At 36.7% G+C, this 18,879-nt stretch overlaps 1 protein-coding gene across 5 annotated transcripts in view; it reads right to left on the bottom strand.

The window, feature by feature from the left end:
• Positions 1-375: 375 nt before the first annotated feature.
• CUL4A (cullin 4A) overlaps positions 376-18,879 on the bottom strand; it is a 40,903-nt gene continuing 22,399 nt past the window's right edge. For 3 of the 5 annotated variants that reach the window (XM_056328273.1, XM_056328271.1, XM_056328274.1), the window contains 10 exons: positions 17,482-17,674; positions 15,969-16,073; positions 14,042-14,152; positions 13,625-13,710; positions 12,515-12,622; positions 11,212-11,325; positions 9,918-10,023; positions 3,260-3,432; positions 2,273-2,425; positions 376-1,991 (listed from right to left, as the gene is read on the bottom strand). In XM_056328273.1, the coding sequence (XP_056184248.1) occupies positions 1,896-1,991; positions 2,273-2,425; positions 3,260-3,432; positions 9,918-10,023; positions 11,212-11,325; positions 12,515-12,622; positions 13,625-13,710; positions 14,042-14,152; positions 15,969-16,073; positions 17,482-17,674 (1,245 nt within the window). In that variant the 3' untranslated portion in view covers positions 376-1,895. Of the gene's footprint in view, positions 1,992-2,272; positions 2,426-3,259; positions 3,433-9,917; positions 10,024-11,211; positions 11,326-12,514; positions 12,623-13,624; positions 13,711-14,041; positions 14,153-15,968; positions 16,074-17,481; positions 17,689-18,879 lie in introns of those variants that run through there. The other 2 variants (XM_056328272.1, XM_056328275.1) reach the window with 2 other exon arrangements.

Raw genomic sequence — 18,879 nt, 5'->3', positions numbered from 1 at the left:
GTCTATGGCAATTAGGAAAACCTGCACATCTCAGCACTTTCAATCAATTAACATTACTTCATAAGGCAGAACCATTTCAATCATCTTCAGGATAACACCACTTGTTTTTCAACCATTGTTTAAAACCACTGAACCAGGAAGCTGGGGTTCAGAAAGGGAAGGCAGTACAGTGACTGCTTGGTATCAGTTACCGCATACTGCTGCCAACTTTCTGTGTGGATAAAGTCGCTGGCCATTACATTTCTGTGAGGCACATACTTGGTTTTGTTTTAAAAGTCTAGTGAATTACAGGGTGGATTATATAATTAACACTAAAGAACAAACTGCACAAATAAACTGAAGTGCCACATTCTCACACAGGCTAAGAAATTAATATTTAATACGCATCAAAGATTTTATTTGCATTAACTGAAGAGTCAAATATTAAAATAAGTCTACATTAAATTACAGTATTAAATATGCTTTAAATACAACAAACTAAACGTTCAGTTTCTAAACAGAAAGGGAACAAAAATAATTCAGAAAAATGCAATACAATTAATGACACCAGATGACAGAATAAGGACTTTAATATGTAAATCCAAGAGATGTCAACTCTTAGCAACGTTTACTTTAAGAAGAGGTGGTAGCCTTTTAATTGATGCACAAACCCCACGTTACATAAACTTATTAAGGTATGCCTCAAGAAAATATTGCTCAGTTAAATTTTCATTTATGCCACAATCAAAACTCCTTTGGTAGCTCTTTTTCAGAATGAAACACACCAGTATGCAAATCTGGAAAATAAGAAGTCTTGTAAGTATTCCCACAAAAGGTATCTTCCTTATAGTTACAATTATCTAACAGATCTACAGTGTCTTTCATTCTTTAAGTCAAATCAACTTACATATTATATACAATATGTAACAAAGTACTAACAAAATCCTTAGTCTTTCAAGACAAAAAATCTATGCTTTCACAATATTGAGACCATAAAAGTATTTTTTTAAAAAAAGGTTTTGTTTCTTAAAGTGGAGCACGCTGTACAGTAGGTTCCCTGTATGTTATTTTCAAGGCAAAACTAAATGTTACGGCAATTACATCAACAGTGATAAACACCAGTTGCCCTAAAATGAGGTAGGGCCTCTGACTCAGATCTAGTCTTTGCCACCCAAGCCAGCAGAAGTAGTAATAACACAATATCCGTATCTTAGCTAAATAATCCAACAACTCACTACACACATGAATGCAGTTGTCCTCTTGGCACTTCAAGGATCGCACTTCAAAACCTGATTTACCCAAACCAGACTGAAGTTCATAATAATTTGAAAGGAAATTAACTGAACACAAGTTTGAGGGTTTTCATGGTGCATAACTTCAAAAATTCAGTGTATTTCAACAACACTGCTTGTACGTAAGTGTTCATCAATTAAGGGTTTTTAAAAAGTTACCCAAGTTGTCACTGTAGCTAAAGAATGCAGCATATAGGGTCTTTATGGATGCAGTTAGGAACACATAACTGAAGAAAACAGACTTGCATCCATCACAGAAGTATTTCTCAACACAGGTAATTTTACATTTCCATTCAACTTCAATGACACTGTTAAACAAAACTGTAAAACTAAATTTTGAAGAACCCAAAAGAACAAAAGAGTAACTAAAAGAAATAAAACCATGACGTTTAACAGCAGTAAGGAGTCTTGACAAGGATGATCAATTAACATGTCATTTTGCTTCTTTTCCACAGCAGTGCATGCAGCTGGTTGAATAATACACGTCAACCTGAAATCTGCTAAAAGGAAAGTCTGGAACAGCATAGGTATTTGGTGTCCTGAAGATATATGTGGATGATTGTGGGTTTTATGTTTTGGGTTTGGTTGTTTGTTTTTTTTTTAAATAAAAGTATTTATTTTCCGTTATGCAACATAGTGGTACTGATTTGGGTTATCTTTGTCTCTCTCCATATAGTCTCTGTCAATGAGAGATTCAATCCTCTTTTTCAAGTCTCCAGGCTACAAGAAAAGATGAGTGTAATAGTTAGTAATATAAATGCAAATATATTTTTCTTTAAAAAATAGGACTGCTAACAGCTACATAAGAAAATGCACCACAGTAAATATCTAAATATAATTTCCTACTGATACTCTGACTCATTTCTGTTCACACACATTTTAATACCTTAATCTTTGGATTTGATTCGGGCATCTTTTACATTTTTTACTCTTATGGTCAAGCTAATACTACGTATATTTTTAGATAATCCTAGGATGCTTTGAAAAACAAGATCAGTTACCTTTACGGGAAATTTCAGTTGATTATACAATTCAGAAACAAGGAGATTATGACCAAGAGTCTTTCTCATCTTCATTATTCGTACAATAGCAGCATCAATCTGATACTGCCTGTCTTGAAACACTCTTTCGGTTGTGCTGACCTGTTCCTCAACCTAAAGAACAATACAACACCACAAATTTTATCACCTTTTATTGCTATTTTTTTATCAATTATATTTCCATAGTTAATCTTTACATTTTTAAGACAGATGCAGGCATTACTACATACTAAGAGCTAAGTGATTCTGAAGTGTACTGCTAAAGCAAGCCAAAGATAAAATTAAGGATAATGTAAAGAAAAAAATAATGTACCTCTTACTTTAAATCTACTTGATAAATTTAACTTAAACACTCACTTCAGATTTTTGAGAGAACATGTAAGAGTTTGAAAGCCCAAATACAGTAGTCTTTTTTTATCAAACTCATCAACTCCAATTTGACTTCTTAAGGATTTTGAAATGCAAAGGCAAAAAGGAAACAAGTCAATGTTAATTAAAACATGTCACCTTGTGTCAAGCATTGGGGTTCGGATATAACAAAGATATCCACTGCAAAACCAGCAACAACCCTGACTTTAGTAACTCTCTTACCCACTAAATAAAGAAGTGACATGGTGACATTTGATTTATGAGTTCAATATAGCACCAACACTTCAGACATACCACAGAAACGTTTAAGGTGGACTGAAACAGCTACAAAATCCAATCAGTTTAATATACAGGCATTTAAATTTGCAAGCACATGAAGGAACATAAGTTCTTTTGATTTCAGTGAGTTTTAAAATCTTTATTGCCTCTGCGAGTCATCCTGACTACCAAAAAAATTAAATATCTGTTTCCTTTCTCCATATACAAAAACTACAGAGGAAATGCAGAGATTCTGTCTCTCCATGTGGGATATGTACATAAACAATTAACATAAACAGAATGCAAAAAATAAATACGTACTGTTTCTTTCATTTGGATTTGGTTGATCTTTATTCTGAACAATTTATGTTTGAAATCACCGTTAAAGATGAATTTATCTCCATCTTCTACATCTTTGCCCTTTGGATTTTTAATCAATACTCGTGCTTTTCCACAAGCTAAAGACTGCAAGGTTCTTCTTAATTCACTGTCCTCTGTGAAGAAGTATGGGAGAAACAGAACAAAACATTAACATGAAGAGTTTCATGTCATTAATCTAGAAATACAATTCAGAAGTTACTGGTTTCATGTTAATACCTTCTTCCAGCTAAGTTCCCATTAGGTTATACCTCACAGTCATCAAGCTTGGTCTTACATCTTTCACAGATAAGTGCTGATAGCATGCACAGAACTGTACATCAGGAAGATGGACTTGGGCTCATCCCAGTGAGCTTTCCATCCAGAAGTAGTTTCAGAAAAGATTTCATATTAACGTGAACCTGGGTTTATTGATTTAGTATTGTTCAGTAGTAATGGGACTTCAGAAGAAAAAACCCCAACAGTTCATGACAAGAAACCAAAGACACCCATTTTATGATTTCATCACTATTTTTAACACAAACCAGACAATATATGATAAAATAAAAGCACAGAAGTCTAAATTGATAGGATGATGTTTTGTAGAGCCGACAGCTATTACAGTCACAAACTTGCCCCCTAACAGGAAAGTAGCAGAAATAAGTGGTTGAGGAAAATTTTACCTAGTAAGATTTAAAGCTAAAAGCATTTGAACAAGTAGATAAAATGAAGTCTAAAACATTCTAATAATTATGTCGCAAAGTCTTGTATCAAGATTTTGCATGAAGACAGCCTCTGCAGTCTCTAGAATACTTTTATTCACAATATAAAATTATCACCAAATGTGTTGGATCTCCTGAAAAGAGTTTTAGTCTAAATAATGAAAGAAAGAAATTGCAATCCAGTGCTAAAGTGCAGTGTAGCAAAGGATTAACACTATTATTATTTCTAAAATATTTCCAACTTTCACAGAGTGACCTTTTCTTTTTTTTAAACTTCCAGCTGTTCTATGATTACTGAAAAAAACCCCTTTAAACCACGCTGACTAAATAGGCATTTATGATGTTTCACACTTTTTGGGTGCTTCACCTGCAGTAAATGTAGATCGTTGACTTGCATTTTTGTCCAAACACAAGGATGCTGTTGAAAACAGTCAGCATGCTTTGGAGCTTTGCTTCTGCCTTGCATGCAAAGTCACAGGTTACAGTATGCCAAAGGGAAGGAATCTGCAATTACTTATCACTGAAGTAAAAGTAGAAACTACAGCTCCTAGAGGCTTTCTTGATAATGAGAAAGGCAGATAAAAACATGGAGCCTATTTGGACAACACATCTCTGTTACCAAAGACAAAGTAGCCATTATTTCTCTGAGTGACAGTTTATGCATTTTCTAACTGTACTAATGTACAGGGACAGTCTCAGCTTTAAAAGAGACGGGTGATAATTTATTGTAACAGTGATTGGAAAACACAAGTTCCAACTACGGCCAGTTAATGCAAAGACAATGATATTGTAAATGGGCAGAAAAAATCCACGTGCTATTTTATTTGGGTTTTTTTTTAGTAATGCCCATGAGGTACTCTTATACTTAGCATGTGGAAAATGGCAATGGAATATCAAGATACAATAGACAAAGTCTGAAATGCCTGTAGAGACCAGCTGTCCAAGCTGTTTCAGTACCCAGGGGTTTTGATATCCAGATGCCCACTTACTTTTTAAATTGCAAGACATTTACAAAACTAACTCATAATACTGTAAATACAACAGTGTAGCTAATACTGAAGCTGCATAAGTAGTAAGTGTCTGGACAGCAGAACCACAGAATACATATTCTACAGAGCTGAACATGATCTAAGTAGATAATGAATGTATGATAGACTTACTAAAGAACTGGAACTCTGGACATGGCTGTCCTACTCTGCCAAGTGCAGGACCGAACACAAATTTCTAACTTTTATTTTGTGAAAGCACTTGTTTAAGCAACTAAAAGTTTTAAGTCATACTATTTTACTGGTTGCTGCCATACTGACTGGTCATTTCTTTGTTGACATCAGTATAGTTCTTGCATGAAACAAACAAATATTTATCTGACTGGCCCTATCTTCCACTGTAGTCCACAAGGGAGTTGAGCAGACGTGGCCAACAGACCTGAGGAAGCCCCCCTGAAGCACCATTAAAGCTGCTTCAACAGGAGAAGGGAGAGTACCGAAGTTGCCAAACAGCTTTTTATAGCGCTGGAAAATCCTACGTGCTTTGCACCTCATTCCAGTACATTATTCATTATGCTTATATAGTAAGAGGTCCACAGAATATAACTTACAATCCCCTTTATGGTGTTCTCCATTAAAAATAAACGTACATGCAGGAAATTGGGGGTGACTACTGGAGTTGATTTGATATTTGAGAATAATGGCAGACCCTAAAGCACTAAATCTTAGGCAGTTAACTCCGTTTCAGTTGAGAACAACTACATGGTATGTTATACGGATCAGATCAAAAATGCTTGCCTCACCCAGCATGGGTTTTTTGACTTGGCTAGTAAGAGACGGAGAATGTAAAAGGTGCTGGAATTCTTGTGCTGTGAGAGCTGGTGAATTCACTATTCAGTCTCTAAGCCATTCATAATTCCACAGACTATTGTATTTCCTCCTTTTTACCCCTCTCCAAATTATCATGCCCCAATTTAAGAAATGAACTCTTCACCCTCTGCATGGGAACTGTTATACACCTGCCATATTTCTTCTCATCTTTCTTTGTCCTTATCTAATTGTACTATACATCTGTAGTATATAACCTGAAATTTATGAAGTATCTAAACAAAAGTACAAACAAAGCATGATGGTGCTTTCAGCTTTGTTCTCAGTAACTTCCCCAGAAGTTACCAGCATGCTGTTTGCCCTTCTGATCACTGATGAACTTGCAGTTGCTGTTTTCAGGGAACACAATGACTGCACAACTTAATTCCTGTCACACCTAACAAATGCAATCTCTGATGAGTGGGTAAGGTTATTCCTCCTGCCACCCCACCCCCACCCCCCTTGATATATTTATATTCATCAGCAATGGGTGCCACTTGATCTCCTAATTGTTCAACAGTGTAAGATCCTTTTATAATTTTTTTTTTTTTTTTTTTTTACATTTCGGATTTTACCTTCCTAAGGAATCTGTATCAAATTCTGTCACATCGTTATTCATCTTCTTCAGATCATTAATAGCCACGTGGAATAATACCTGGGGGTCCCAAATAAGAGCTTCCTTTCAGTATGAAAGCTGCCCATTCATTACTACCTTTGTGGTTTTCTGTCTTTTAATCAATTGTTCACCCCTAAGAGGAACTTCCCTCTTAAGCCATGAAAATTTAGTTTATTTTAGAGTTTGTGAGGAGCTCTTATCAAGAATTTTTAAAAAGCTAAGTGCACAATCATATGCTTGCTGACTCTCTCAAAGAATTGGAAAGGAAAATCACGCATCACATAAATCATGCTTGTTCTTCCCTAATACACACTTATCCATGGGCATAACAATTCTGTTCTTCCCAGTACAGACCTGCTACCCTGCAGTAATCTACAGAATTACCCCATGAATGTTAAAAAAAAAAAAAAAAAAAAGGAAGAAGTAAAGTTTAGCGTTGCTCTTGTCAAGCTTATAGCAAGGCTCACTTAAGTTATAATCTAGACAGAATCCTGTAAAACTTCAGGGTGAATACTATTCAGTTGGCAGTCATCTAATTTACTGATTTACTCATCTGTTCCAAACCCTTTAATGACACTTCAACTTGCAATATTTTATTCTGCCCTATGGCATGTACATGGGCCTCTGAACTCTTCTACAGTGAACACCAGTATGCAAAGACTGGGTAACACCTCATAACAGGGTCTCAACATAAACACATGCTAATTAACTAAAAACTGCACAAGGCTTCCACCACCTCCTGGAAAGAGCTGGCACATGTGAACACCAAAGTAAAGCAAGTGGTTAGGGCAAATTCTTCAGTTGGGAAGTTCAGTATTCCTTTCGATGTTTAGTTTAGAACTGAAGAACAGGCATCCTGGGTCAGAAGGTCCATCTAGCCCAGCATCCTGTCTCCACCAGTGGCCACAAGCAGGTGAGCATAGGGCAGCACGTAAAAGCAAAGCTAATATAGCTCCACACTTCCCTGCTCTTCCTCCTTTCCTCTCATCCTACTGCTCTCTATGTCTCCAGTCGCTTAGGACTCATGGACTTCCTAAGCTAGAGGTGTTTTTTAATGTGTTGAGAAACCTTTAGTGCTTTGCTCTTCCCTGAACCTGTTTCCTTGAATTCTGTAAACTTCCAGCTTTTACAACATGCTGTTTAGTTTTCACCACCATGTGCTCATTTTGGTTTTCTACCCCACCCCCCACCCCCCTTTTTAGTAAGAAAACAAATCGTTATTCAGAGATTTCTACTTACCTTTTGGTCTTTTAGTTTAGTCCTAGCATATACAACTGTTCTTTCTAAAGAAGCTGTCCCATGTCTTTCATCTTTATTCCCATTCTCTGAACTCTTCTTGGATCCACTATTATCTTTAGATAGTGGAGGGAGAAGTCTGAGAAACCCTACAGTCTTTATTAAAGTGTGCCAGCAATTTCACTCCTTTTGAATTTAGATGGAGCCCACCTTTCTTGTACAGGTTCCCCATTTCAAAGGCTTTCCTACTTTCTAATAAATCTAGACCCTCTTCCATATGTCATTTTTTTCAAGCATACATTGCAATTCTGTCCGTCTAGTCCTGCACATGGTGTTTAGAACATTTAGAAGCAGTTTCTATGGCAACCCTAACACCCAGGTTTTGCCCTCCAGAATTTCTACCACATCCTTTGTGGTACATTATTTGTACCCATGAGCCAGGACCTCTGGCTCATCTGGGGTGGTCTCTGAGATTCTGGCTGTCAAGCACCTCTGCACTCAGCTGTCAATTCACCAAACAGCTGCATCACAAATGCAGCTCCTTTTTTCTAATAAGTGAATCACTGTTCTTTTCCAGCTAGCCAGGATACCAGCTTTTGGCAGGGTACCACTGCACAAGAGGGTCAACCATGTAGCAGGAGAAAGGAAGGGCACAGTGTGGGATCTATTTCTGACATCATTTCTAGCCATACGTTTCCCCTTCTTTAGAAGTAGGGAGACTGCTAGGTGGGAATGGGAGTTCTCTAAAGCAGCTCCAAAAGCCTCATGTAAATAGAGCCTGGGAAGACAGAGATTTCATGTCAGCGATCCTGGCCCCATGGGAACCCAGTGGACCATAAACTGTCCTCATTACCTGTGCTCCTATAGCATTTCCCCACAGAGGAAAGAAACACAGACATGCCACTCGGTGCAATGACATAATGTAATATAGGTAGCTCCCAACCATCAATTCTAGCCAGCTGCCTTAAGAACAGTCCATTGAAATCCTTTTGATTGTGCTATAATCAATGGATTTCCATGCAGCAGATTTTATCTGTTGCTGTCAGGCAGCCAGAATGCAAGCTCTGAGGTACAGCAATACAAGATGACAGAGCAGGATCTGGATCAGGCTTGTGTGAACTTAATGTTTGTTCTGTAACCACTGTACTCTGACCTAATGAGCCTCTCTGGACTATCGTGATGCTTATCTTTCACACCAGCGTGAGTTTTCTTCAGCTCCTTTAGCATTAATGGAGTAGATGACTAAGCAACTTGAAGCATTGAGGCTGAGAAGCTGGAGCACCCAGGCTGTACTCCCTTCTGCAATGCATCATTCTGAACCACGGGGACTCTTGACATCACCTTTTTACAGTATTTTAGTACTTATGGGTTCAAATATTCTTTCAGCAGTTGCTGTATTGAGTTGATCTTAAGATCCAACATGTGAAGGGCTACTGGGTACGACCTGCTGGTTGATGCAGAAGTTCCAGAGAGTAGAGATGACAGCATTATCATTTTTAATGCCAATGGCTGTATCTCAAGAAAGTGTAAAAACTCAGAAAAAAAAAAAAAAGTCACCCAAGAGCATAAAACACAGAAGGCAGATATTGCAGATGGTTAAAAAGAAAACTATACTTGTCTTCAGCCTTCTTTGTCCTTCCTGCCTTCAGGTTTCAAGTGCAGAGGCAGACAGCTACAAAGTATACACCCTATAGGACACTGCTTCTCTTAACAGATCAGACCTATTGTGAACAGGGCATTCCAGCAACAGTAATGGAAAACGGGTGAGCAAGCTCTCCAAACAGTTCAATTGAAAATACTTTCTTGAATTACCCCAAAACGACAACATTCTACAACAGATCATTTTCAAAATGTAGTATTTGAAACTGTAATGGAACAAAAATAATCAGTACATGCAACAGTCTTTATCACCGCTTGAATTTTAAGAATGCAATGATACAGTTTATAAATGTAATAGGTTAGTAGTACCATACACTACACAGCTCTTACTATTAATGTTGTGAAGCATCTATTTTATCTACACTAGGAAGTACCAACAGTGTGTTTTCCTCATCTCTTTTGGTGTCTACATATTATTGGCTCAAGTGTTTCCTAGTGATCATGGCAAATTTCTTAAAATTAGGCCTTTACATACCAAATCATAATTGGCAATTACTCTATGAATAAATTTAGGAATCAAAAAGTATTCTTCCTACCTACACCAGTGGCCATTTTAATTTCTTCAAAACCAAATTCATCTCCTTCATTAAACATAAGCAACACTAACGTCTGAAAGAGCGATACTTGAAACTCTTTCTTTCCCTAAAAAAGAAATATCAAATAATTAGAAGTTATATTCAGAGCATTTTCTATTATATCCCCCAAATCTGACAAGTTACAGAAGCCATACATTCTTTTTTCTATTTCTAGAAGAGATGTGCATTCTAGAACGCCTAGCACACAGCACAATCTGCCTGAATACAGTATCGAGGAAACACGATATTTTAAAACCTTGTTTTGCTCCTTCAACAGCAGCAATACAGCACAGAGCAGAAGCTCATTAGAATGGCCTTGTATTTATCTCACATAATTCACTTCATTTTAATTACAATTTATGAAACTCTGCATTTGCCACCATCAACAGCAAATCTCTTCATACTTCACCCAAGTTTTCATTTTATAGAGATGAGCAAACTAATACAAAAGAAATCTTGTCATTGGATCAAATACAAAAGAAGCAAAAGATAATTTTGGTTTACTATGATACAGAGTGACAGCATTATCAGTAGCACAATGTTTGTATAAACAAACCGGCAATGGAAAGGAAATAACTCAAAACTCTTCAGACAGTTGTACACACTTCTGTCAATCGACAACTACAGACCTGTCCATCTTACTGTTACAAAATGTCTAAACGTCTAAGTTTCATAGACACAATGAATTAGTAAAAGAATTAGAGGGTTTTTGTCTTTGCTCTGGCTCAATGGAGCTGCATTATTAGCAAGGCAAGACATTCCATGAGACAAAACAAAACCACATTAAGAAACAACATGATTATTTAAGACTTAAATAATTGAACAAGCATTTAAATTTTAACCAGTCATTACATGACTAACACCCTTCAGTCTCTTTTTGTATCAGTGAAGAATACTAAAAGCGTCACCAGTACTTCTATGATCAGAACAATTTCATATTAAAAAGATGCTGTGCTCTTTATCTTTCCTAAATTTCCTGCTCTATTACAACTTATTTTATTTGAATGAGCAACAATTCCTATAAAATGAATACAAATGTTACCAAAAGGTATCATATGGTTGCCTTCCGTTAGCTAGATAGTATTTCAGTTTAATTATAAAAAGCCTACTTCCTACACAAAACAACAGTATGAATTGTGATTGTTCCTCCACAAAAATGTTACTGATTTTATAAAAAATACAATACATGACTAGATTCCAAATAACTGACTTGAGTTTTATCCCAACAGGCTAAGTATTAAACAAGCAAACTCACTTCCTTAAATTCCGCCTTTAGGACAGCATGCCCTAAAGTGGTCTGCCACTGAAGCTTTCGACCACTGTGTTTTCCCAGGTAAAAGGTTTTAAATACCTCTTGAAGCTTTATCATCTGTAGAGCAAAGAGAAAAACAGTTATTAGTGTTATATCCGTGCAGTGATGCTGGATAATTTCACACATGTAATTTCCTTGTTCTTCTCAACAATGTTTCGTAAAGAAGTGGTTCTACGTGAAAAACTGATCCACAGAGCAAAATTCTGCTTCCAAGTACACTGGTACTATTACACACAAAAGAATGTCTCAATTCAAAAATAAGTTTTTCATTTGCCTTTTTTAAAATCTTTTTTTGTTTGTTTGTTTTAAATAAAAGTAAAATAAACCCCCTGTAAAGGGTTTTAAACTTCAAAAATAAGTATTAGTTTTGTCCTGGACTTTGAATCTGACCAAGAAGTCACCAGACAAAAAACATCGATCTCACATTTATACACTGACTATTACCATCTGCTCCCAAGTTCTTTCTTTAGTTTGTTCTACACAGATTTAAGTTTGATTGCAGTACTTTATAGAGGTTTTTACCCCTCCATCTTCACGATGCGTTGCTCAGGTTGGCTCCTTCTCAAGCACTCTGCTACAGAGGGAAAGATGTCACAGGAGCAACACAAAAGCTTGCACATCTGAACTGAACGGGAACTACGCTACCATCTCTGAAGTGCTTCCCACATTTCAGATCAAGCAAGGTATTGGAGGAAACAGGACTTCCGACTATGTATTTTAACTTAAATTGCTACTGATAGGAGCTTTGCAAAAATCTCTCAACTTGGAAGCAATCTTTTTTCAGGCAAAGGCCATTTACATGCAGGGACTAGTTTTGTGTAACATACTACAGGGAACAGAGGAAGGATCTTACGAAAAAAAAGAATGTGCAGTAACATTAACTACTGGCTAGATCAAAGTGCCTAAGCAACGCAGTTAAAGATTGACTAAATTAAAGTGAACTGTCCAGTTTAAACTTTTAAGTGCTTAACTGCAATGCTAAAGTAGGACCCTGATTTTATTTTAATACTGATTTTACATTATTATTTAAAAGGGAAAAAAACCCACATTACATGAAGCAATCATCTGAAAAAAGTGGACTTTATCCATGACATTTTATTTTTTCCAATTTTGGAATCTTGAAAATGAGATAAACTCCTTAAATATCTAGCAGAAAAACATTAAAAGAAGGGCATTAATTCACCCTATGAAAGTGATTACGATTCCACTTTGTAAAGTAAAAATTTAGAAGAATATAATCACTAACCTCTGAATTTAAGTGGACTTCCATAGGTGTATAAGTTGGCCAATATCCCATAGTTAATATATTTACTGTCAGGTCTATATTTCCTGGGTCACTTTGGTTCTGCATATACTAAAATACAAGCAAAAAATCATTCAAGTATACTGTCTACATGCAAATTAGAAAATAGATACACTTAAATCAGAAATTTAAAATTAGTATAACAATGAAAAAATTCTAGAGGCCACATCCTTGGTTAGGCATGCTCTACAAGGATTCTGAATGACTCCCCCCCTCCCCAGTTTCAAAACACAAGTGTTTGGAAGTAAAAAGAAAAGAACAACATGCCTTGAAGTATCCTAGACCATCATCTGTACAGGGTATTAAGGTCAAAGGAACTTTATAATCACATGCAAATAAAGCAAAATAAAAGCTTTTGATCAGAAGCCAGGGCAAGAACTGTAAGATCAAAAGGATCCCCTGGGACTTCCACATCTGTCAGACAATTTTTATATAATTTGAGCACAGCATCGATCAAAACAGGCTGTACAGTCTGGGACAGTAAAGTCACTACAGTATTTTATTACAGAACCAGGTGTCCTAGGTATGATCTCTACCCCAGAATCCTGTCTTCAGTAAGGCCCCAAAACAGGTACCCAGGGAGAAGTGCAACAGGGTGAGCATATATAGCATTTCCTCTGAGCATCCCCTTGGTCACCAACTGGTTCAAAACTTTGGGGCTGAAACGTACATGGTTTCTGTGCACCTAGCAACCTTCAAGGAGTTTCTCTGGCATGGGTCATTCACAAAGAATTCATCAGTGCAGCAAGAGTTTACAGAATGAAGGGGTATAGACTTTAAAGGATGTCAGACAACTATATTATTGTGTGGTATTTAGACAGTAATTTACTTAAAAAGGAATCAAATAAAATGGTAAAATAAGATTACCTCTGAATAGATATACAATAAATAAATTCTGTTCTATAAATAGAACTATAAGTAGAGTCTGTTACTATGATCAGGACTTGCTCAAAAGCTGTTTTGTTTAATTTTAGCTTAATCCAAGGTGTAACACCATTGAGTGCTTCTCCATCATTACTTCAAATTTAGTACACAAACAGAAGCTGTACGTACCTGCTTAAACTGAACCATGACATCTTTTGACAGTTCCATGTCCTTGAACATGCCTTCCAGTTTGCTGGTAAAAGCAGCACCACATTCTGTCGCACAGATTAAAGCAAAGATCCCACAATTACAAAGAAGCACAGAGCAAGGTTTAACCTGAGACAGCTGAGTCGGGTTTGCCAGGTTACAAAGCACCCACAAACATGTACATGTTTTAAGGATTTTGCTCCTCTGTAGGTACATTACATGAACCAGTCATGTATCTAAGAGGTCAACCCAATAGTTCTCACTGAGCACAATTAATGCTTTGGTATGCCCAGCTATTAATTGAAATCTGGCTTGTCACTTCTTAAAGCATGAGAAAATAAGGATTCCAATTTACATGCCAAAAAGTAATAAAAAATTAACACATCTCAAGACACTTACCATGTTTAAGCTTTGACAACATGGACTTCTCAGCATCTACTGATGCACTTTTTCCAACCAGCAGTCTTTTAGCCAAGTCCTTCTTATAAAACGCCTCAAACACATCTTTCCCTGCATGGAAATTGAAACAAAAATAAAATACAACTGAAACCATACATTCTGTTCCCATCATTGCACTTCAGGTTTGTGACCCAAACCTTCCTCAAGACATGCTGATCTGCAGAACAATATTCACTACACAACTGTGAAGAAAAACATGTAGACAACTTTTCTTTTTGTACTTTAATTATTTTCTTAACATCTTTTGCAAAGTTTTTACTTCTTTCTTCCCACCCCCTGCATATTGGCTGCCTTGTGTCTCCCATTGGATCAGCTGCAAATCACATGAAATTATTCTGGGATCCAAAAGAACATTCTCCCTCCAGTGGTTTGATTTATTAAAATTAAAAAAACCTCAACAACCAACCAACAAAAAGAAAAGAAAACCTGTTCCTATGTATTAAAGGAATATCCTTTAAAAGCCTACAGTGAAGAAAAACTGGCGTGTCTTCTCACTTGGTTTGCCAAGAGCCTTTTGAAATACAGAAGTCATACAAGCACCCACAAACTTTCACACCTTAAACTACAGCTTCCGCAAATCTTTTCTATTGATAGTGCAAAGATATCAGTATGTTGTTTAAGAGGAAGAAAGTCACGGTAACCCAAGGCACTATTTCTGCTACCTACAGTAGCCCCTCCTATTCCCTTGCAAACACCTTCCGCTGTTGCAGTTCCTCTGACACTCTTCTTCCTTCTCCATCCTGCTGTCTGGTGAAGTGCTGTTTCATGAAGCAGCATCAAGATACCATTGAAAAGTCCAACATCCAGAAACTGACTACTAATTATCACCTGCTCTTAAAAGGACTCCTATGCACCAGACAGCTGAAAACAAACTTGCACCTTTAACTGCTCAGTACAACAACTACAAAAAAAAAAAAAAAAAACCACCAGAGAAAATAAGAGTTGGTCAATGTTTCAGACTGTCAGAAATTAATCTCTCAGGCTGACAACTTGCCAGTGATACTGTTTTCATTCACCATCTTCATCCAATACCCTTCATATTTGACAAGAATCATGCAAATGATATTATTATTATGACTGATTTCTTGTCTGCTTTCCCATTATATTGTACTTGTTTTGGATTTTACAAGGAAAGAACTCCACAGATCTCAGAACAAACTAATACAGAATTGCGTAGGTCCTGCTCATCCCACCCCAGCCCAGAATACGCATCCTACTTCCCTCAAACCAGTGACCATGCATCTCTATTAAACTCAACCATATCTTTTTTTTCCCCAATATCCAACCTAGCAAAAAAACCCCAAAAAACCAAAACAACCCCCAAAACAATTCTAACGCATTTTAAGGGTTTTGCTCAGATAGGGACATACATAAGGAAGTGCATTTCAAAGGCTGTAAAACATAGCAATAACATTTTTCTCCCACCATTTTAAGCCCTCCTCTGTGTTCATTCTCAGCTATGATGAGAAAAGACAAGCCATTAGTTGTTGGGTTTTCACATACTTTGCACCTATGACATACTGAGGTGGGCAGGGAAGTGAAAATCTGTACCAAACTTTCTGTTCTCTGTCATTAGAGGAGAGGCTGTGGTTACAGATACAATTAATTTACGTGAAAAAACTTCACCAACAGCTCTAACTCTTAGATCTCAGACTGTAAAAGGTCTGCACCTTGCCAATCTCCATAGAACAAGTTTGTCCTCCCTGGTGTATGGATTGTGCTCCTTCAGATATAATGCAACCTGAATTTAAGACCAAGTCAAGCAGAAAGTCATGCTAAAAAATATCTTACATTCAAAGGAACTCAGTTCTGCTCGTAGCGAGGAAAACTGTTCTAACTGCATCAGTGGGGAACCACTATTTCTTACCGTGAATGAATCTAAATATGATCATGATTTTGTCAAGGATTCTTTCCAGCTCTTCATCTGTTGCTTCTTTATTACCAGCTCTTAACTTGGAATCCACATATTTTGCTACAAATAAATAAAATGGTTTAACAGCTTTAAAAAACCCCAATCAATCTAAAACAACCAACTTAAGTGTCTCCCGCTTGAAATATGTTAAAATATAGGATAACTGTTAAATTTTCAATAGAAATTTCCCTTTTCCCACCCCTATGCTCAGTGGAATGATAGATCCCCACTGTACTACTGCCATAATGGAAAATACCATAAAAAAGAACCATCCAAAAGAGAAAAATGAATACAGTATAATCATTCAAATTAATGCATTAGAAATTCCCACATTTTGTGTTATAGTCATAGCAAGCACATTACTTGTTGAAAGACAATGTTTTGGAAGTGTACAATGCATATGAATGTATTTTATGAGAAACAGAAACAAACAACATAAAGAGGACTATATTTTTGTAGGCCTTTACTATGTCCCTCATGTTCCTTGGTAGGAGCATACCAAAATTTAAACAGAACCAATACTTTCAAGTTAGTAGCTTCAGAATGCCAGAAATAAGGTTAAGCCATGACTTTGGCTAAGTATTTTTTAAGGCATGTTAATATTCTTATACAACCTTCTGCATAAGAAGGAAACCTTTGCAGGAGCTGAAACACCACAATCCACAAATGACAGCAGCCTGTATCATACAGGCTTTAACCTGTATCACTAGGTTGTACAATTCGTCCCACATAAAGTTGGTTTTAGAAAGAAGCACAAAACAAGTTTAATAAAGGCAAAAGTACATACAGAGGAAAAACAAAAACCAAGGAGTGGGATCCTCTCCTGGTGTAAAATGCTACAGCTCCAGTTTTGCTGCATGCAAAACAGTCAGAACCGCTTTTGCCAGACCAGGGATAAACCCAATAATAGCATTTTAAAGATATTTTTACTTTTTCCCCCCCTTCCTCCTTCAAGGTAATAATTTTTTTTCCCTCTTTATCAAAACTCCTTGTATCTGAAGGCTTTGAAATTATTCTCCCAACTTCAGCCTTCAAGGCAGATAGATGGGCTGTACTTAGTCCTTTCTGAGATATCCGTAACATCCAAAGAACACCTCTGCTACCACAAATAAAAGGTTCCCTCTTTTTTTTGCCACAGCTACTCTTCCCCCTAAACCATTCACTTCACTCATAGCATCAGCATTACGCTCTCTGAGCAACTGTTAGCACCAGGCACCGTGCAAGAAGCAGAGCGCAGGGACAGCAGAAGTTGGCATGCTCCGTCAGGACGCTGCACACACACCTAACAGCACATCCAAGCTTTTTGAACCCCCAACATTCCCAGGTTAACTTTTGCCTCGTACCCCAAAAATGAGTCTGCTAAAGCAGAATGCGTACTGCATATTATTGCACTAGCACACTCAGCAGCATTATCTTATCATGCTTTCTATAGATTTTTGAAATATTTTACAGAAAAATATTTGTGTACCTATCAATTCTGCAGGCTTATTTGGTCTCTTGTTGATAAATGTTTCAAAGGACTCCTTCATCAAGTTTATAAATTTTTCATTTTTCTGAAAGCACACTTCTATGATATGGTCCACTTTATCCTTAAAATCTAGTAGCTCTTGCACCATATCCTTGTCTTTTTCAGGATTAACCACTATTGTTGTCCCAAAGTTCTGTAAAACAAACACTTTTGATAATAAAATACTTCAGAATGCTACCTATCTCCCCCAATAGATACATTTACACTTAAAAAAAATATCATTAGAAAGAATAATTTGTTTACAGAGCTACTTATGTGACTTCAGGTTTTCAAAAAATGAGATGCATTGAAATTTAAAATAAAAACCCAGACACACATTAATGGATTTCAAACATTAGTGTTTGATTTAAAGATTATATACATTTAACATAAAAGGTAAAAAAAATAATAAAATAACACAAACAGCACAGTAGACATGACTGCATGATATGCAAATTCACAGTTAGATAGAGAACTACATGATTCATGTAAAAGAAATTAATACGGAAGCTGCCCCAGAAATGTTAAGTGTAATGGAAAACCTTGCACTGCTTTTCTTAAATTCAGTAGAGAGCTCTATTGACAGAACAGGTGGTGAAAATTCAACTGCTGCTCATCACATCAAGATTTCTTTCAGCAAGGGCTTAAAAGCAAAGAAACCTAGCTGACTTGCAATAAAACACACCTTTTCCATTCGCAAGAAGCAGCCACAGACTTGACTTTCTTTTCTTGTTCCTACATTTACTATCTTAAAGTTTGAGATACAATACCATTTGTCTAGTGAACCAAAATATCCTGTAAGGGAGGATTTTAACCTATTAGGCAATTTATAATTGTTTAGTGACACTGGTAAGTGCCCTAAACAGAATAATCAGCTTTCCAAGGTGAGAAAGAGGAATGTCTGCACAGTAACAGCAAATAGGTATTCAATTGGTACGTTTTCAATGACTTAAGTATGTTAGCCACAGCAACAATCAAAGAGAGGTGGGGGAATCCCTCCCAAACCTCATTATTTCCACTTCAATATCTAATTATTCACTGTCATCTTTCATTGAGATCTTTCTCAGGTAACATTTTAGAGTGAAGCCAAACACAAGGCCGCCCAAGGTCCTTAGATTCAATATGCATATCACACAATCACAGAATGGTTTGGGTTGGAAGGACCCTCTGAAGATACCTAGTCCATCATATCTTACACTTAGCACAATTTCCCCTTCATTAACACAGCATTTGGACATCAATCTCACCGTCTCTATCAATTATGTTCGCAACTTGCAGGGCATTCCCCCCATTCCGCAACAAACCAAGATACAGAAAACTAAGTGGTACCTCTGAAATCATAAAAAGGTGACTACAGTA

The sequence above is a fragment of the Falco biarmicus genome, chromosome 2, assembly GCF_023638135.1.
Source record: "Falco biarmicus isolate bFalBia1 chromosome 2, bFalBia1.pri, whole genome shotgun sequence".
NCBI lineage: Eukaryota > Metazoa > Chordata > Aves > Falconiformes > Falconidae > Falco > Falco biarmicus.
Note: the sequence above shows the minus strand (reverse complement) of the source record. Positions and strands in the feature narration are given on the sequence as shown.